We start from the raw sequence: 21,260 nt of genomic DNA, 5'->3' as shown, positions 1-21,260 counted from the left end.
AATAATAATAATAATAATAATAATAATAATAATAATATCTGCAATCCTAGTGTCTATAGAGGGAGCTTGTTGCATAGCCTTAGGGACCTGGGCCGCATATTTGAACGATCTAGAACCTACAATTTTTGGCTCCATTAATTTGAAACCATCTGTAACTATTCTTATGTCAACACGATTTATTGGTTGCACGCTATGTGGAAATTCTCAAAGATATTTTGGACATCCGGTTCTGATAATTTGAATCATTACACACATCTTAAACTCTAATCTAGCTTTAATAAGCAGAAATTGTAATTCATTTAATAAAAGGGAAATTCTTTCTTGGTGTGGGAAGCACTTTATAATTCTTGCTCCTCTGTTCGTTATGCCTTATATATTGTCAAGTTCCACTTTGAGTAAATTGTAATCAATAGAGTTACAGTAGTCTATCCTGGTATAACACAGATAGTTGTAGCTTTATTTACAGAATATTCATCCAGATATTTTTTTCAAAAGCAGTGTTTTAAGTTGATATAATATTTTGAAGTGACGGGTGATATCCTGCGATTCCTACATTATTTATTTGAGCGTTGAAAAACAAATTACAGTTAATTAGGTTATACACCTAGGTCACGAACTCGACTAGATATCGGGACCAGGTAATTGTCATTAATATTTATTTGGATGTCACTCAAATTTCTTAAGTTGTTTTTTTCTTTCCCATCACCATATATTCGTTTAAATTTGAATTATAGTTCATCGTCCATTGCTTAACGCTAGTAAGAACGTGGTTTAAAATCTCAGCGGTATTATCAATGTCATTTATGGAGAAGTATATGCATAATTGTTTATTATCCTGCAAAAGGCCTATCAATATGGCGTCAAACTGAAAAAAAAAGTACACTTGTGTGACATCCACCTCTGGAACGCATTAGCCCAAAGTGTGCAAATCTAGTAGATGAATACGTCACTTAAGTACAGGAAAATTGTTTGAGTTCAGTTACTTCAGTTATTGATTGATATATGTGAAAAGTTACTGTTAGGAGATTTGAGTCACCATATATTAAAACGTGTTATGATGAAATTAAGAATACTGTAGTTGCTTAAAAAAAATCTTTCTTTTGTCATTTATTTTTGGTGGAAAAAATACAATAATAAAGGAATAAGATCAAATGCAGCTTCAATGAATCCGGTCATGACTCATGCTTTATAGAACTTTGAATTTCGAAGTGTTACCAGATGGGTTAGTGTAAAAATCCCCAAAACTCATGATAAAAAAAATCCCCCAAAACAGCACAAAAATCCCCATTTCCAAAAAATATATTCTTTTCTAATCATGTAGGCTTTACTAATATAGAAATTACTCACTATAATTCATGTATGTTACTTGTTTTGGGTTTAAATCCAACCCTCCACTGAAGTCGAGTGAACTACTTCTCGGGCGGGTCCATATCAATCATCTAACGAAATATTTTCATTATAACTCATACAATACTTTGATTGTAGCATCTTCCAAATCATATGATCTTGTGAAAAGTAATGTCTTTAGTTTCTTCTTAAATTCAATTGCTCCCTTTAGGTACTTCATTTCAGTTGGCAGTTTATTATAATGTCTAGGCGCACAGTAGCTAAAAGCCCTTTCACCAAATTTACTATTTGTTCTTGGTTCAGATAGCCTATGTTTGTCACTCATGTGTCTTATGTTAACATTTGTTTCTAGTTCTAGTTTGTTCAGGCATTCTTTTAGATATTTTGGTTCATTTTTGTTCAGTATCTTAAACGTTAGTAAGAGTAGCTTGTATTCAATTCTCGCCTTTACCGGCAGCCAGTGTAATTTAATTAGTGCAGGGGTAATTCTATCCCTATTGTGTAGTCCTTTTATTAATCTAGCGGCTCTGTTGTGTACTCTGAATTTTCTTCAGCTGATAATTTGGTAAGCCATAGAACAGTGAGTTGCAGTAATCAATTCTTGAAAATATGTGGTGATTAATGAGTATGACCATAGATTTTTCATTTAAGTATTTACTAATAAATGCTATGTTTTTAATGTGATAGTTACAATTTCTTACCATATTATTTATATGTTCATTCATTGTCAGTCTATCTTCCATTCCTTTCACTTAAGTACAGGAAACTTTTTTTGAGTTCAGTTACTTAAGTTATTGATTGATACATGTGAAAAGTTACTGTTAGGAGATTTGTGTCACCATATATTAAAACGTGTTATGATGAAATTAAGAATACTGTAGTTACTTAAAAAAAAAAATCTTTCTTTTGCAATTTATTTTTGGTGGAAAGCTTACTATATACTAAAAATATAATACAATGATAAAGGAATAAGATCTAATGCAGCTTCAATTAATCCTGTCATGACTCATGCTCTATAGAACTTTGAATTTCGAACAGTTACCAGATTAGTGTAAAAATCCCCAAAACTCATGATAAAAAAGAAATCCCCCAAAAATCCCCATTTCCACAAATATATTCTCTTCTGATCATGTAGGCCTTACTAATACTTTTACTTTTAGGGGTTTATTTCTCGCCCTCCATCAGACACTAAAGTCTGTTCAGGCGGGCCTTGGTGTGTGAAAATAATTTTTTTCCAGATAATATTTTGCTCTGTATCTTATCAGTTAAATCGCTAGCATTTGTATTCAGGCTTAATAGTTTTCAGGTCACTATTATAACACTCTAAAAAGATAAGTCTTCAGGTTTTTCTTGAAAGTTGCCACATTTTTGCTATTCTTGACATCAAGTGGAAGGTCGTTGGAGAGTCTCGGTGCAGCATAACTAAACGTTCTTCCTCCTATTGCATGATTCACACTGATTTCGAATAGTCACTCTATGTGGGTGATCGGCATGTCTAACTCTTACAGCAGCGCTGGTAGCTTGAGGGTAGGGGACCAAGCAATCACGAAGATATTTAGGCTTATCACTTGTAAGTGCTTTTTGAGTTAACAAGCAAATCTTAAATTCAATTCTAGCCTTAACAGGTAACCAATGTAGATCGATCAGTGCAGGAGTTATTCTCTCCCTTAGTCTAATGCCATTTATCAGTCTAGCCGGCCGGTTTTACACATTTTGAAGCTTTCTTAGTAGTATATTGGGCAATTTATAGTACAGAGAATTACAATAATCAAGCCTTGATATTACGTGACTCATCACTAAAAATTTTGTACTGCCCTCTGTTAAATATTTTCTAATAAATGCTATGTTTCTCAGGTGATAATTACACACTTTCACTGTGTTCACAATTTGGTCCCTCATTGACAAATTACAATCTATCAGTACACCCAAATTTTTCACAACAGGCACAATCCCAACATCAGCGTCACCATTTTTTATACTTTGAATTAACTGGTAATTCTTCAAAGCCACCTTTGTGTCAAAAACCATACATTCTGTTTTATCATCATTTAATTTAAGTTTTTTCCTCTGCATCCATGTTTTTATTTCAGTCATTATCTCATCAATTTTCTTCTTTGTATAATTCATGTAAGTGCAAGCAAACTAATTGCAACAATAGAAAGGTTTACTCATCTTTATTTTTTCTTCACAGAAACGTGTACGGAATATTCCAACCAGACACCCAAAATCCTCAAATCTAGGAATAAATTCCCATAGCTGGTAACACTGATTTCAAATAGCTACTCACGCTACTGTTAGCGAAACGACATGAATGTCAACATATAGCATTTAATTCATAATCTGCCACTAGAGATTTAAATACTTTGCGTTTCCAGGTATACAGATGTCATATCTAGTTTTTAATTTCATGAGTTTTTAATTTTAGTGATATCTGAAGTTTGTTTTTATTATTGCTAGTTGTTTGGATAAAGTTATTCGCTAAGGTTAGCACCTTAGCGTAAAACATAATGTCAACAAACTATATCAGCTGATGTGATACGAACTGATCGCAACAACGCCCCAAAATGTGATATTGCAAAGATGGTTTCCTTTCAAGCTCTACTTATAATTATTGTGATTGTTTATTATGTTATCACAAGGTAAGATAACGTTATTGTATTTTATATTAGTCACCGTAAGCAAATGGAGATCGTATACCGTTAGGCTAGCAACTACCCTATGCCAGTTAGTTTATGTATTACTGTATTTTTAACTTGTTCATTAAGATTTAACTGGTCCAACCGTAAAACTATCCTCTGTACATTTGAATCAACTGCATACCTAGTACTTACCATGCACAGGGTGGTACAGTTTTGGAAGATTGAATGCAAAGGATGGTCAGATTTATGAAAAATGTTACCGCATGCAACATACGCAAAGAACTAACTGAACGATGGTGTCAAAGAGTGATATCCAAATTAGGGATAAGGAATTTAGTACACTGCAAGTTTTTGTCCATGAAATTAAGATAAAGAGTCAGCAGTTAAAGACCAGGTAGAAAACGGTATCCGGAGTTTTTGTATAATGACGGACAGGAACATGTGCTTAGAACATCCTTTAAGGGCTCGGCCAGACCAAGCACGTTGACCGGCAAGTTTAGCGGGATGACTCGGCGGCAAGCCAGCAACAAACTGTTGGGTGGCCACACCGGAACCGCCACACCTCTCTTGCCTCACTCCCAGCTGATAGCCTTCCTCGTAAACATGACGATGGTGTTTGAGTAGGAAATTACTTCCGATTGAAAATCGTTATTTTAATCTGAACTATAAATTACACAAGAGTCTGGATTCACGATTTTAATAAACAGAGAAGGGAAAATAAGTTAATTTTGAAATTAATGTTGCCAGTCTCGTTTGTACGGCAACAGATTTAATGAATATCTGCATTTTTCAATATTAAACTTACCCGATAATCATGTAGCTGTCAACTCCGTTGCCCGACAGAATTCTATGGAGGGATACGCCAGCTATCACAATACTAGAAGGGGGTGTACTTACCAGCGCCACCTGTGGCCAGGTACTTAATCATTTGTTGTTGACACCTCCTCAATTATTCCTCTGTCGTGCTTCCGGCTAGACGTTCTGGGATACGCTTATGGTCTTCGAGTTTATTCACGGATATTTGGTGAAGTATTCTCTCAGATTAACGGCTGTCGCTTTACTGGAATCCTTCTTATATTAGCTAGATAGCTTTTATATAATACTGATATAACGGTTAACGAATTTTGCTTGTTTTTGGATCACCCTTTGGCTAACTCTTTGAAACAAGATGTCTGACGTTTCGCAAGCCCCCTCCCATAGACGATGTAGGTCTTGCAATAGGCGTATTCCGAAGGCCTCGGTAGATCCTCACACCGCTTGTTCTGACTGTAGGGACAGGCCCTGTCTATTAGAAAATCGATGTGAGGAATGCGCCGGACTTTCGGAATTGGAATTTGTCCGTCTTTTAAAATATTCATCTAAGTTAGAGAGAGGTAGAGTTAGGAGAAGTTCTTCTCACTCTTCTATGTTTTCCTCACCTCATGATCCCCTACCTTTTCCTACCCCTGTAGTGGCTACCCCCGAACCTACTGTGTGCCCTCCGCCTGATATGTCAGTTGTTTTGCGTGCTATTCAGGCTTTAGGCGATAAAGTAGAATCAGTGGTAAGTGACCATAAGTCTCTGATGGCCGAAGTTAAAGAACTGAAGGTCAAGAGTGCAGTGGGTGGAATTAGTGCCAGTGCTGTGACGAGTGCTAGTGTCGGTGCAGTGCCAAGTGCTAGTGGTGCCAGTGTGGTGCGTGAGGATTTTTCTGTGCGAGCCAGTCGTCCTCCCAGTCCGGGACCTCTTGCAAGCTCCCATGCCCAGGGGAGAAGCAATGTCGAAGGGCTTAAGGGTTCGACAGGCCTTGTTAGGCGCACAGAACTATCCTCGGTGGTTGCGGGCGTGTCTTCCTTAGACCGTCACTCCCACCTGCAGACGATTGAGCCCGTCTTATTCTCGTCCGCTGATCAACTAGCAGGGAAGAAACGTTGGTCTCAGGTCTCGAGACCGCTTAAACGTAGAGTCCAGTCCGCGAGTGCTCAGCCAGGTTGCAGTCATTGGCTCAGCTCTGACTCGCCTCAGTCATCTGTCGACTGTACTCCGCCCAAGAGGAGTAAGGTTCTGCCAAAACAGAGCCCGACTGTGACTTTACCTCAGTCTGTTATCGTTTCTGCCGATCCCAAGTGGACCCTGCTTCAGTCCATGCAAGCTCAGCTTTCGGACTTGATGCGTGAGTGTCGGGCTGAGAGTGTTGCACCTCCTCCTCCGCCTACACTCCCTCCGCCTGTTCTCGCTCCGCCTGTGCTCGCCCCGCCTGCACTTGCTCCGCCTGGTCGCAGCACCATCTGCCAGGCGTACGATGTTGAGCCACTTTCGGAGTTCGCTGTTCCCAGTGGTGTTCAGCCTCAGCCTTCTTTAAGGCAACCCTTGCTTTGGGATCAGGAGAGTTATTCCACTCTTCCTCCGCCTCCCCTTGCTGCTCCACCAGTGGTGCAACTCTCGGTTGGGGTACAACAACCTCTCCCCTCCGTGAGTCTGTCTGCTCAGCCATCGCTGCAGCGAGCTCAACCCTCCTCAAGGCAAGCTCCTCTACACCCTGGACTTGCGCCTCAGGAGCCGCAGCTTGCGAGAACTTTACCTTGTTCTGCGCAGCCTCAACCTCATCATGCTCCGCTCATCTCACAGGAACAGGAACGGACTACTCCGCCTCCGTCCTCCGCTCAGCTTGTGCAATCCTTGGGTTCAACCTCTCTTGCTAGGAGTCAACCTCCTTCACCCATGCGCCTGCCTTCTGCTTCGTCTGTTGTTCAGCCTTTGCAGTCTGAGCCTCAGGTTTTCCCTCAACAGTTACTGGAAGAGGAAACCACTGTTATTGTTCCTACCCGTTCTGACTCTGCGGTTCAGCATTCTGGTCCGATCGCTTCGCTACCCTCTGCTGATGAGGTGTCGGATGATGAGGAGGCACATCTTGATCCCTCATCAGACGTGGACGAATCTAAGCTTTCTCCACTGTCGATTGATTTTCGTAAGGTCTTGGCTCTACTCAGGGAGATTTACCCAGACCACTTCGTCTCTGCTATTCCCCGCTCTCCACCATCTGAGTTTTCGCTGGGCGTACAACAAGCTAAGTCCAACTATACTAAGCTTGTCCTAGCTAGATCCTCCAAGAGGGCTTTAAGGATCTTAGGGGAGTGGCTGCAGTCTAAACAACACCTTGGCAAGACTTCCTTCATGTTCCCTCCAACGAAGCTCGCTTCGAAAGGTTGCGTTTGGTATGCCACAGGGGAAGCACCAGGCTTAGGAGTACCTGCCTCTGCCCAGGCTGACTTCTCAAGTCTGGTGGACTTGCCTCGGAGAACTGCTATGAGACGCTCGAAGGTTTGTTGGACCTTCTCAGACCTGGATCATTTACTGAAAGGGTTGTTCAGAGCATTTGAAATGTTCAACTTTCTCGACTGGTGCCTGGGGGCCCTCAGCAAGAAAACCTCTCCTGCGGACAAAGATTCTGCCATGCTAATAATGTCCTGCATGGATAAGGCCATCAGAGATGGATCGGGTGAGCTAGCGTCGTTATTTGTATCAGGGGTGTTGAAGAAAAGGGAACAACTGTGTACCTTCCTTTCCGCCAGCATTACACCTTGCCAACGGTCACAACTCCTTTTTGCTCCTCTCTCAAAGTTCCTCTTTCCCGAGGAGCTAGTTAAGGACTTGTCTGCTGCCCTGATACAAAAGGACACGCACGATCTTGTAGCCTCATCGGCTCGTAAGTCTAAGGTTGCCACCTCAGTCCCCAAGACTTATCGCTCCCCAGTGGCTGATACCCCGGCTACGAGGTTCATACCGCCCTTTCGTGGTAGAGCCCCCAGCCGAGGAAGCTCCCGCCCAGACTCTCACAGGAGCAAGTCTAGGAAAGGATCCAGGACATCTAAGGGAAAGAACTGACTCTCAGTTTCTCCAGACAACAGTAGGAGCCAGACTCAAGATCTTCTGGCGAGCCTGGGAGAAGAGAGGTGCAGACGCACAGTCTGTCAGTTGGCTGAGGTACGGTTACAGGATTCCATTCTGCCTCAAACCACCTCTGACCACATCGCCCATCAACCTCTCTCCCAACTACAAAGAAGAGGACAAGAGGCTAGCATTGCAACAGGAGGTGTCGCTACTTGTGCAGAAGAAGGCAGTGGTTATAGTCCGGGACCATCTATCCCCGGGCTTCTACAACCGTCTCTTTCTTGTGGCCAAGAAGACAGGAGGTTGGAGACCGGTGCTGGACGTCAGCTCTCTCAACGAGTATGTCACCAAGCAGACGTTCACGATGGAGACGACCAAGTCGGTCTTAGCAGCGGTCAGACAGGAGGACTGGATGGTCTCGTTGGACTTGAAAGATGCATACTTTCACGTTCCCATTCATCCAGACTCCCAACCTTTCCTGAGATTCGTTTTCGGAAAGGTTGTCTTTCAGTTCCAAGCCCTGTGTTTTGGCCTAAGCACAGCTCCTATGGTCTTTACTCATCTGATGAGGAATGTAGCGAAATTCCTACACTTATCGAACATCAGAGCCTCCCTCTACCTAGACGACTGGCTGTTGAGAGCCTCCACGAGTCGTCGTTGTCTGGAGAACCTCAATTGGACTTTAGACTTAATCAGAGACCTAGGTCTATTAGTCAATATAGAGAAATCTCAACTCATTCCCTCCCAATCCATTGTGTACCTGGGAATGGAGATTCAGAGTCAGGATTTTCGGGCTTTTCCATCGGCCCCCAGGATAAACCAAGCCCTAGAGTGCATCATGAGCATGCTGAAGAGGAGCAATTGCTCAGTGAGACAGTGGATGAGTCTCACAGGGACCCTCTCATCACTGGCCCTGTTTGTCGAGCTAGGAAGACTCCACCTCCGCCCTCTTCAATTCCATCTTGCTGCTCATTGGGACAAGGGGTCGACTCTAGAAGCAGTCTCTATCCCTATCAACCAAGAGATGAAGACCACTCTCCTGTGGTGGAAGCACAATCTCCTTCTCAAGGAGGGTCTATCATTGGCCATCCAGACCCCCAATCTTCATCTCTTCTCAGATGCATCGGACTCGGGCTGGGGTGCGACCTTGGACGGACGGGAATGCTCAGGAGTATGGAACAAGGAACAAGGATTACTCCACATCAACTGCAAGGAACTGTTAGCAGTTCATTTAGCCCTGTTGAACTTCAAGTCCCTCCTGCTAGGCAAAGTGGTGGAGGTGAATTCAGACAACACCACAGCCTTGGCTTACATCTCCAAGCAAGGAGGGACCCATTCGAGGAGCCTTTACGAGATCGCAAGGGACCTCCTCATTTGGTCAAGAGGTCTAAACCTCACTCTGGTCACGAGGTTCATCCAGGGCGATATGAATGTTTCAGCGGATCGCCTCAGCAGAAGGAATCAGGTCATTCCCACGGAATGGACCCTCCACAAGAGTGTGTGCAACAGACTTTGGACCTTGTGGGGTCAACCTACCATAGATCTGTTTGCCACCTCCATAACCAAGAGACTTCCGCTTTATTGTTCCCCTGTTCCAGACCCTGCAGCGGTTCATGTGGATGCTTTTCTTCTGAACTGGTCCCATCTCGACCTGTACGCATTCCCTCCGTTCAAGATAATAAACAAAGTTCTGCAGAAATTCGTCTCGCACGAAGGGACACGGCTGACGCTGGTTGCTCCCCTTTGGCCTGCAAGAGAATGGTACACAGAGGTACTGCAATGGCTAGTCGACTTCCCCAGGACTCTACCTCTAAGAGTGGACCTTCTACGTCAACCACACGTAGACAGGTTGCACCCAAACCTCCACGCTCTTCGGCTGACTGCCTTCAGACTGTCGAAAGATTCGCTAGAGCTAGAGGCTTTTCGAAGGAGGCAGCCAGTGCGATTGCCAGAGCTAGAAGAGTTTCCACTCGTAGAGTCTACCAGTCTAAATGGGAGGTCTTCCGAAGCTGGTGTAGAGCCAATTCAATATCCTCTACCAATACCTCTGTGATCCAAATAGCTGACTTCCTTCTACATCTTAGGAATGAGAGATCCCTTTCTACACCTACGATTAAAGGATATAGGAGCATGTTGGCCTCAGTTCTCCGTCACAGAGGTTTGGACCTGTCTTCCAACAAGGACCTTCAAGACATTCTCAAGTCTTTTGAGACGTCTAAAGAACGTCGTCTTTCCACTCCAGGCTGGAATCTAGACGTAGTCTTAAGGTTCCTTATGACATCTAGGTTCGAACCTCTCCAGTCAGCTTCCTTCAAGGATCTTACCCTCAAGACTGCTTTTCTCGTTTGCCTTGCAACAGCTAAGAGAGTCAGTGAGGTTCATGCCTTCAGCAAGAACATTGGTTTTACAACCGAATCTGCAACATGTTCTTTTCAGCTTGGATTCCTAGCAAAGAACGAACTTCCTTCACGTCCTTGGCCTAGATCGTTCGAAATACCTAGCCTCTCCAACATGGTAGGTAACGAACTAGAGAGAGTTCTTTGCCCTGTCAGAGCTCTCAAATATTATCTGAAGAGGTCTAAACCTATTCGAGGACAGTCAGAAGCTTTATGGTGTGCCATCAAGAAACCCTCGAGACCCATGTCCAAGAATGGGCTTTCGTACTATATAAGGCTTCTGATCAGAGAAGCACATTCTCACCTAAAGGAGGAAGACCTTGCATTGCTGAAGGTAAGGACCCACGAAGTAAGAGCTGTAGCTACTTCGTTGGCCTTTAATAAAAACCGTTCTCTGCAGAGCATAATGGATGCAACCTATTGGAGGAGCAAGTCAGTGTTTGCATCATTTTATCTGAAAGATGTCCAGTCTCTTTACGAGAACTGCTACACCCTGGGACCATTCGTAGCAGCGAGTGCAGTAGTAGGTGAGGGCTCAGCCACTACATTCCCTTAATCCCATAACCTTTTTTAACCTTTCTCTTGAATACTTTTATTGTTGTTTTTTATGGTTGTTACGGTAGGCTAAGAAGCCTTCCGCATCCTTGGATTTGGCGGGTGGTCTATTCATTCTTGAGAAGCGCCTGGGTTAAAGGTTTGGTAGAGGTCCTTTAGTAGGGGTTGCAACCCCGTGTACTTTGGCACCTTTGGGTTGATTCAGCCTCCAAGAGGAACGCTGCGCTCAGTAAGGAAGACGAACTTTAAATAAAGAGGCAGAGTAACGGTTCTATTCGACTTCCTTACCAGGTACTTATTATTTCATTGTTATTTGAGATAACTGTTATATGAAATATGGGATACTTAGCTATCCTTTAATCTTGTACACTGGTTTTCACCCACCTCCCTGGGTGTGAATCAGCTACATGATTATCGGGTAAGTTTAATATTGAAAAATGTTATTTTTATTAATAAAATAAATTTTTGAATATACTTACCCGATAATCATGATTTAATCGACCCTCCCTTTCCTCCCCAGAGAGAACCAGTGGACCGAGGAATAATTGAGGAGGTGTCAACAACAAATGATTGAGTACCTGGCCACAGGTGGCGCTGGTAAGTACACCCCCTTCTAGTATTGTGATAGCTGGCGTATCCCTCCATAGAATTCTGTCGGGCAACGGAGTTGACAGCTACATGATTATCGGGTAAGTATATTCAAAAATTTATTTTATTAATAAAAATAACATATTTCACAAGTCTTTAGATTCTTTGATGGGAACATCCTTCCTGGATTCAGACTCAAAAAAACAAACGTCAAACTATAGACAACCTCAATCTCTTTTTTACCAGCTATTATAATTGCTTCAGATATGATAAAGTTCACGAAAAATCATTGCCCCTTTCATTCCAGAATTAACTAGCATTTGCATAAGATATATTGTTTAAATGTACATACGATTCTTTTCACATTTGAAATTTTCTCTATCTTTTATATACAGTATATATATATATATATATATATATATATATATATATATATATATATATATATATATATATATATATATTTAACTAAATGGTGATTAAATAGGTTGCAAAACACAAAAAAGCTTAGGCCTACCCACTATTTTATTACCATCCATTTGCAGTTGATTGCCGTAACTTCCATTTATTTAATCCATTTTTGCTCTCCGAAACACCTCCCAATAAATTGTTGATTAGTAATGGCTGGAAACGAACAATTGAAAGCGTACCCCTTCAGGAACTGATGAAAAATGGCGTAATCTTGGGTGAAGACGCTCGAGCCGCCGCGATTTTTTAAAACATGAAACATAGTCTGGCGGCAACTGCAGCGGCTTGAGGCTTCCCGCGTCTCCTATCTGGCCACCTACATAAGATACTTAAGGTTTCAGTTATCAGCTGGAACCTCTTGGCGCTAACCTCCCTGCTAGCCGCGCTTGGTCTGGCCGGGCCCTAAAGTAAACTTCCTTGCCTTATCTAGCCTACAAGCTGTGTCACCTACTTACCGAATACAGGGCTAACGCCCCCTGTGACCCCTTTAGACTGACGTATTCTTTGCGGAAGGGTTGGAAATAGAGGAGTTATGGGGCATGGCCATCCTCATACATACAGTACACCCCCAGAACTCAAAATATGGTAGAATGTAAGAATTAGAACATTTTTTCAGGACAGAATGATCTCTAAAATTCTTGAAAGACTCTAAATATGCCAATTTATTCCTACGTCTATACAAACCATTTGGTAAATATTTGATACTTTGATTTCTAGCCAGATACATGAATCATATATTTTTCCTACTCGCTATCTTCTGTTTTATGCATTTCTGACCTTGATTATTTGGGGCAAACCACCTGTTCATGAGTTTTTGGACCCCATTATATAAATACGATTATGGGGGACCCCAAGGGGGAACTTCGTTAAACGAGTTATTTCCAATATTAAACTTACCCGATAATCATGTAGCTGTCAACTCCGTTGCCCGACAGAATTCTATGGAGGGATACGCCAGCTATCACAATACTAGAAGGGGGTGTATTTACCAGCGCCACCTGTGGCCAGGTACTCAAGTACTTCTTGTTGACACCTCCTCAATTATTCCTCTGTCGTGCTTCCGGCAAGACGTTCTGGGATACGCTTATGTTCTTGGAGTATTTTCACGACTTTGGTGAAGTATTTCTCTTTGATTTCAGCTGTCGCTTTACTGGAAACTTCTATATTAGCTTAGTTAGCTTTTGGAATTAATTTGATTAATTATGGTGACGAGAGAGTATGAACTCTCGTTCCCCTTTCAATGGCCGACCCTTCCCTTAGACGGAAGTGTTGGTGTCTAAGAGAGTATAGACTCTCTTTCTTAATTTTGCTTAACAAAAGTTATAGATTTATTTTATATCTCTCCGCCTCTTATAGGCCTCTTCGATTAACTTCCTTTTATTATAAACTCATTAAAATTAATTTTTATATTTGTTTATATTCGACCTTCCTATTAGTAGGCGGTCTTTTACCGAAGTTAATAAACTTTGAGCCCGTCATTTCGGTTTTACCTGTTAACATATTATGCTATTTCCGCCACAGAGTTTGAAAGAATTTCTTTGATAGTCTCGTACTTTTTTCAAAGTTGAACTAACGTTTTGTTTTGTCTCTGCAGTTGTTGACGTTCAGAACGTTCAACTTGCACTCTATCGTTACGATAGAGAAAGAATGTTCACGGTTTCACGTTGCAGTAAGAGTAACCGTGTCTAGCGTTTTGTTCATTCTTTCTTAACTTAATGGTTTTGATCCTAATAAAGGAACTTTTCAGTTTTTTCCTTTAACAATAATATGTTTTAACGATATATATGATTGGGCTCTTCTCTCAGGTTCTAAGTCAAGAGAGAGAGAGAGAGGAGAGATAGAGACGGAGGGAGAAAGAGGATAAACGTTTCATTCAAGCCTGCCAGGCGTACGAGTAACGTCGTTATCGTTTTTGCTCTTCTCCCTAGTCTCTTTAGGGGAAGAAACTAAACGTTTCTAGAGTGATCTAGTGTTTAGTCTCTTTCCAGCCACTGAATTATCTTTCATTAGATTTTTCTGTTACTTTGTAATTCTGTTTTCGCAATTACTAACTTTGAGAAAGGATAGAATTGCGTATTTCAGGTACAAACCACTTAAAGTTTCGAGTTCAGTGAAATAAGTGCAAACAGAAATCAAAGTGATAAGTGATTAGTGCGTGAGGGTACTTTTGTGCGCGCCAGTCGTCCTCCCAGTCCGGGACCTCTTGCAAGCTCCCAAGCCCAGGGGAGAAGCAATGTCGAAGGGCATAAGGGTTCAGCAGGCCTTGATCGGCGCACAGAAGTATCCTCGGTGGTTGTGGGCGTGTCTTACCGAGACCGTCACTCCCACCCGCAGACGATTGAGCCCTTATTTTGCTCGTCTGCAGAAGAGATTAGGGGAGAAAATAAAGGCAGAGTAACGCTGGTCTCAGGTCTCAAGACCTCTTAAACGTTAAGTCCAGACCTATGCCAGACGTACGAAGTTAAAGTTCACAACCCGAATGCAGTCATTGGGTTAGCTCTGACTCTCCTCAGTCATCAGTTGATTACACTCCGCCTAAGAGGAGTAAGGTTCTGCCGCAACAGATCTCGGCTGTTAAGGCTTTACCTCAGCAGACCTTAGTGTCTGCCGACCCCAAGTTGACTCTACTGCAGTCCATACAGTCACAACTTTCGGTCTTGATGCGTGAGTGTCGGGCTGAGAGTGTTGCGCCTCCGCCTCCGCCTACACTCCCCCCCGCCTATGATCGCTCCGCCTGATCGCAGTACCACCTGCCAGGCGTACGATGTTGTGAACTCTACTACAGTCCATGCAAGCACAGCTTTCGGACTTGATGCGTGAGTGTCGGGCTGAGAGTGTTGCTCCTCCGCCTCCGCCTACACTCCCTCCACCTACACTCGCTCCGCCTGATCGCAGTACCATCTGCCAGGCGTACGATGTTGTGGACTCTACTTCAGTCCATGCAAGCACAGCTTTCGGACTTGATGCGTGAGTGTCGGGCTGAGAGTGTTGCTCCTCCGCCTCCGCCTACACTCCCTCCACCTACACTCGCTCCGCCTGATCGCAGTACCACCTGCCAGGCGTACGATGTTGTGGACTCTACTACAGTCCATGCAAGCACAGCTTTCGGACTTAATGCGTGAGTGTCGGGCTGAGAGTGTTACTCCTCCGCCTCCGCCTACACTCCCTCCGCCTACGCTCGCTCCGCCTGATCGCAGTACCACCTGCCAGGCGTACGATGTTGAGCCACGTGCTGAGTTTGCTGTTCCCTGTGGTGTTCAGCCTCCGCCTTCCTTAAGGCAACCTTTACAATGGGATCAGGAGGATTATACCTCTCTTCCTCCGCCTCCACTTGCTGCTCCTCCAGTGATGCAACACTCGGTTGAGGTACAACAACCTCTCCCGTCCATGAGTCAGTCTCCTCAGCTCTCGCTGCAGCGAGCTCAACCCTCCACAAGGCAAGCACCACAACACCTTAGCCTTGCGCCTCAGGAGCCTCAGCTTGCGAGACATTTACCTTGTTCTGCGCAGCCTCTTCCTCATCGCGCTCCGCTCACACCACAGGAACTGGAACTTGCTACTCCGCTTCCGCCAACCGCTCAGCAAGCGCAACCCTTGGGTTCAACCACTCATGCTAGGAGTCAGCCTCCTCCACCCATGCGCCTTCCTTCTGCTTGTCTTTTATTCAGCCTTTGCAGACTGAGCCTCAGGTGTTCCCTCAACGGAGTCTTGAAGAGGAAACCACAACTATTGTTGTTCCAGCTCGTTCTGACTCTGCTGTTCAGCATACCTTATCTCCATTTTCATTCCATGGTTTAAACCCCATGCAAGCATGCATAAAGCACTCTAGCACTGGTCATGGAATTTCTGAGAAATGTTAAACGCCATGCACACGCTCTGCTTTCCTTACAGCAGGCTCTGCTTACAGCAGGCTCTGCTTACTACATGCTCAGCATACAGCATGCTCTGCATTCAGCATGCTCTGCATACAACATGCTCTGCATACAGCATGCACTGCATTCAGCATGCTCTGCATACAACATGCTCTACATACAGCATGCTCTGCATACAGCATACTCTGCATACATCATGCTCTGCATACCTTACCGCATGCTTCTCAACACATCTTGGATTGTTGCCAACTCACTAGACTGTCAAGCAGTTTCATAACGTTGCCTTCTAGTCTGCTGCTTTTGCACCAGTGAACCCTCACTCAGAGAACTTAGCTTTTCTAGGATAAGGTCCCTGTAGATGAGAAAGTTCTTTTCTCCCTCCTTCTGATATTCCCTTGAGGACTCTGTCATTTGGAGGGAGCCTTTAGCTGCATAACCTCTTATGGACTTTTATTTAAGCATAACATGCTTACAGGGAAGTTAATGGTTCCACTTCAGTCGCTAATCCCGTCTGTTACCACACCTGCTCCCATAGACCTTGAGCTGTGTTGCATGACATGCAGTCCAAGCTTAGTCCTTGTTAGAGGATTTTTTGTTTACGGAGTCAATGTGTCACGGGGAAGACGTTCAACAACCAACAGAAGTGACTTGTTGTGACGCAGTGCGGCAACCTCAGCAACCCGTTAAGGAGTTGTCTGTACGACCCAGACAGTCTAGACAGATTCGGGTTGTCACTGTACTTCCTCGCTTGCCCATGATTGACAGTTCACAGACTGTGCAGCAGTATCATGATCTTGTGTCCGGCTCCGTCAGACGACTGGCTTTTAAGAGCTCCCACAAGTCGTCGCTGTCTGGAGATTTTCAAATGGACTATGGATCTGACCAAGGAACTGGGCCTCCTGGTCAATTTTGAGGAGTCTCAGCTCGTTCCATCCCAGACCATTGTCTCCTTGGGTATGGATCTTCAGAGTCGAGCTTTTCGGACTTGTCCGTCGGCCCCAAGGATCTTCCAAGCCCTAGAATGCATCCAGAGCATGCTGAGAAGGAACCGATGCTTAGTCAGGCAGTGGATGAGTCTAACAGGGACACTTTCATCGCTGGCCCTGTTCATCGAGTTAGGGAGACTCCACCTCCGCCCCCTTCAGTATCATCTAGCTGCTCACTGGATAAAGGACATGACGCTAGAGACGGTCTCAGTTCCTGTTTCCGAAGAGATGAGGTCTACTCTAACGTGGTGGAAGAACAGCATTCTTCTCAAGGAAGGTCTACCATTGGCTGTTCAGACCCCCGACCACCGTCTCTTCTCGGACGCATCGGACACGGGCTGGGGTGCGACACTGGACGGACAGGAATGCTCGGGAACATGGAATCAGGAGCAAAGGACACTTCACATCTATTGCAAGGAGTTGTTGGCAGTTCATCTGGCCTTGATAAACTTCAAGTCCCTCCAGCTAAACAAGGTGGTGGAGGTGAACTCCGACAACACCACAGCCTTGGCTTACATCTCCAAGCAGGGAGGGACTCATTCGAGGAAGTTGTTCGAGATCGCAAGGGACCTCCTCATTTGGTCAAAAGATCGAAAGCTCACGCTGGTAACGAGGCTCATTCAGGGCGATATGAATGTCATGGCAGATCGCCTCAGCCGGAAGGGTCAGGTCTTCCCCACAGAGTGGACCCTTCACAAGAATGTTTGCAGCAGACTTTGGGCCCTGTGGGGTCAGCCAACCATAGATCTATTCGCTACCTCGATGACCAAGAGGCTCCTCTTGTATTGTTCTCCGATTCCAGACCCAGCAGCAGTTCGCGTGGATGCCTTTCTGCTGGATTGGTCCCATCTCGACCTGTATGCATTCCCGCCGTTCAAGATTGTCAACAGGGTACTTCAGAAGTTCGCCTCTCACAAAGGGACACGGCTGACGTTGGTTGCTCCCCTCTGGCCCGCGAGAGAATGGTTCACCGAGGTACTGCAATGGCTGGTCGACGTTCCCAGGACTCTTCCTCTAAGAGTGGACCTTCTGCGTCAACCTCACGTAAAGAAGGTACACCCAAACCTCCACGCTCTTCGTCTGACTGCCTTCAGACTATCGAAAGACTCTCAAGAGCTAGAGGCTTTTCGAAGGAGGCAGCCAGAGCGATTGCCAGAGCAAGGACGACATCCACTCTCAGAGTCTATTAGTCTAAATGGGAAGTCTTCCGAAGCTGGTGCAAGGCCAATGCAGTTTCCTCAACCAGTACCACTGTAACCCAGATTGCTGACTTCCTGTTACATCTAAGGAACGTAAGATCCCTATCAGCTCCTACGATCAAGGGTTACAGAAGTATGTTGGCAGCGGTTTTCCGCCACAGAGGCTTGGATCTTTCCTCCAACAAAGATCTACAGGACCTCCTTAGGTCTTTTGAGACCTCAAAGGAACGTCGGTTGTCCACTCCAGGCTGGAATCTAGACGTGGTCCTAAGGTTCCTAATGTCATCAGGATTTGAACCGCTCCAATCAGCCTCTTTTAAGGACCTCACATTAAAAACTCTTTTCCTCGTGTGCTTAGCAACAGGTAAAAGAGTAAGTGAGATCCACGCCTTCAGCAGGAACATAGGTTTCACATCTGAAACGGCTACATGTTCCTTGCAGCTCGGTTTTTTGGCTAAAAACGAGCTTCCTTCCCGTCCTTGGCCTAAGTCGTTCGAGATCCCAAGCCTGTCCAACATGGTGGGGAACGAACTGGAGAGAGTACTTTGCCCAGTTAGAGCTCTTAAGTACTATCTAAGAAGGTCAAAACCTTTACGAGGACAATCAGAAGCCTTATGGTGTGCTATCAAGAAGCCTTCTCTACCAATGTCTAAGAACGCAGTTTCTTACTACATCAGGCTTCTGATTAGAGAAGCAAATTCTCATCTGAAGGAAGAAGACCTTGCTTTGCTGAAGGTAAGGACACATGAAGTGAGAGCTGTGGCTACTTCAGTGGCCTTCAAACAGAACCGTTCTCTGCGGAGTGTTATGGATGCAACCTATTGGAGAAGCAAGTCAGTGTTCGCATCATTCTATCTCAAAGATGTCCAGTCTCTTTACGAGTACTGCTACACCCTGGGACCATTCGTAGCAACGAATGCAGTAGTAGGCGAGGGCTCAGCCACTACATTCCCATAATCCCATAACTTTTTAACCTTTCTCTTGAATACTTTTTATGGGTTGTACGGTCGGCTAAGAAGCCTTCCACATCCTTGTTGATTTGGCGGGTGGTCAATTCTTTCTTGAGAAGCGCCGAGGTTAAAGGTTGTGATGAGGTCCTTTAGTATGGGTTGCAGCCCTGTATACTTTACCACCTTTGAGTTGATTCAGCCTCCCAAGAGGAACGCTGCGCTCAGTAAGGAAGACGATCTTATTAAAGGCAGAGTAACGGTTCAAGTCGACTTCCTTACCAGGTACTTATTATTTCATTGTTATTGTGGATAACCGATTATATGAAATACGGGATACTTAGCTATCCTTTAGTCTTGTACACTGGTTTTTCACCCACCCCCCTGGGTGTGAATCAGCTACATGATTATCGGGTAAGTTTAATATTGGAAAATGTTATTTTTATTAATAAAATAAATTTTTGAATATACTTACCCGATAATCATGATTTAATCGACCCTCCCTTCCTCCCCATAGAGAACCAGTGGACCGAGGAATAATTGAGGAGGTGTCAACAAGAAGTACTTGAGTACCTGGCCACAGGTGGCGCTGGTAAATACACCCCCTTCTAGTATTGTGATAGCTGGCGTATCCCTCCATAGAATTCTGTCGGGCAACGGAGTTGACAGCTACATGATTATCGGGTAAGTATATTCAAAAATTTATTTTATTAATAAAAATAACATTTTACAGTAATAATAATGGTAGGATATGCAAATTAAGTCTAAGGTAACCAGTTGAAAAAATATATGGTTCATGTAAATGGCTGAAAACAGACAAATACGGGATTATTTAACTTTTGAGATTTGTAAATGGGTACAGAACCTAACAAACCCACCTAACCTAACCTAATAGCTCCCAGGTCACAGCTCCTAGCCAGGGGGCAAGCACCCCGGACCCCATTTCCCAGGTCACAACCGCTAGCCAGACCCCCTTTCCCAGGTCACAAACTTTAAGTAAATAACAAATAAATCCTTCCATCATGAAAAAGTGGAGTCACAAATAAATCCTTCCATTATGAAAAAGTAAATCACAAATAAATCCTTCCATAATGAAAAAGTGAATCAAATACCAGTAATTCCTTACTTTATGATTGACACCGTCATTTTTTTTTTCTTTTCTTTTCTTGGCAATCTTTACAAAAGCTTAGCAGTAGAAAATGTGCTGGCCTTCCATGAAAATTAACTCAGAATTGGACCTTTGAGGCATGATTTCGCTATTATTTTTTAATTTTCAATATTAAACTTACCCGATAATCATGTAGCTGTCAACTCCGTTGCCCGACAGAATTCTATGGAGGGATACGCCAGCTATCACAATACTAGAAGGGGGTGTATTTACCAGCGCCACCTGTGGCCAGGTACTCAAGTACTTCTTGTTGACACCTCCTCAATTATTCCTCTGTCGTGCTTCCGGCAAGACGTTCTGGGATACGCTTATGTTCTTGGAGTATTTTCACGACTTTGGTGAAGTATTTCTCTTTGATTTCGGCTGTCGCTTTACTGGAAACTTCTATATTAGCTTAGTTAGCTTTTGGAATTAATTTGATTAATTATGGTGACGAGAGAGTATGAACTCTCGTTCACCTTTCAATGGCCGACCCTTCCCTTAGACGGAAGTGTTGGTGTCTAAGAGAGTATAGACTCTCTTTCTTAATTTTGCTTAACAAAAGTTATAGATTTATTTTATATCTCTCCGCCTCTTATAGGCCTCTTCGATTAACTTCCTTTTATTATAAACTCATTAAAATTAATTTTTATATTTGTTTATATTCGACCTTCCTATTAGTAGGCGGTCTTTTACCGAAGTTAATAAACTTTGAGCCCGTCATTTCGGTTTTACCTGTTAACATATTATGCTATTTCCGCCACAGAGTTTGAAAGAATTTCTTTGATAGTCTCGTACTTTTTTCAAAGTTGAACTAACGTTTTGTTTTGTCTCTGCAGTTGTTGACGTTCAGAACGTTCAACTTGCACTCTATCGTTACGATAGAGAAAGAATGTTCACGGTTTCACGTTGCAGTAAGAGTAACCGTGTCTAGCGTTTTGTTCATTCTTTCTTAACTTAATGGTTTTGATCCTAATAAAGGAACTTTTCAGTTTTTTCCTTTAACAATAATATGTTTTAACGATATATATGATTGGGCTCTTCTCTCAGGTTCTAAGTCAAGAGAGAGAGAGAGAGGAGAGATAGAGACGGAGGGAGAAAGAGGATAAACGTTTCATTCAAGCCTGCCAGGCGTACGAGTAACGTCGTTATCGTTATTGTTCTTCTCCCTAGTCTCTTTAGGGGAAGAAACTAAACGTTTCTAGAGTGATCTAGTGTTTAGTCTCTTTCCAGCCACTGAATTAT

The 21,260-nt window shown here is 43.6% G+C and overlaps 1 protein-coding gene across 1 annotated transcript in view; it reads left to right on the top strand.

The window, feature by feature from the left end:
• The first annotated feature begins 3,827 nt into the window (after nucleotides 1-3,827).
• The window catches only part of LOC137652750 (protein hobbit-like), a 175,095-nt gene continuing 157,662 nt past the window's right edge, over nucleotides 3,828-21,260 (top strand). Inside the window, exon 1 of the mRNA XM_068386156.1 lies at nucleotides 3,828-3,986. Within this exon, the coding sequence (XP_068242257.1) occupies nucleotides 3,928-3,986 (59 nt within the window). The 5' untranslated portion in view covers nucleotides 3,828-3,927. The remainder of the gene's footprint in view (nucleotides 3,987-21,260) is intronic.

Source organism: Palaemon carinicauda, chromosome 14, assembly GCF_036898095.1.
Source record: "Palaemon carinicauda isolate YSFRI2023 chromosome 14, ASM3689809v2, whole genome shotgun sequence".
NCBI lineage: Eukaryota > Metazoa > Arthropoda > Malacostraca > Decapoda > Palaemonidae > Palaemon > Palaemon carinicauda.
Note: the sequence above shows the minus strand (reverse complement) of the source record. Positions and strands in the feature narration are given on the sequence as shown.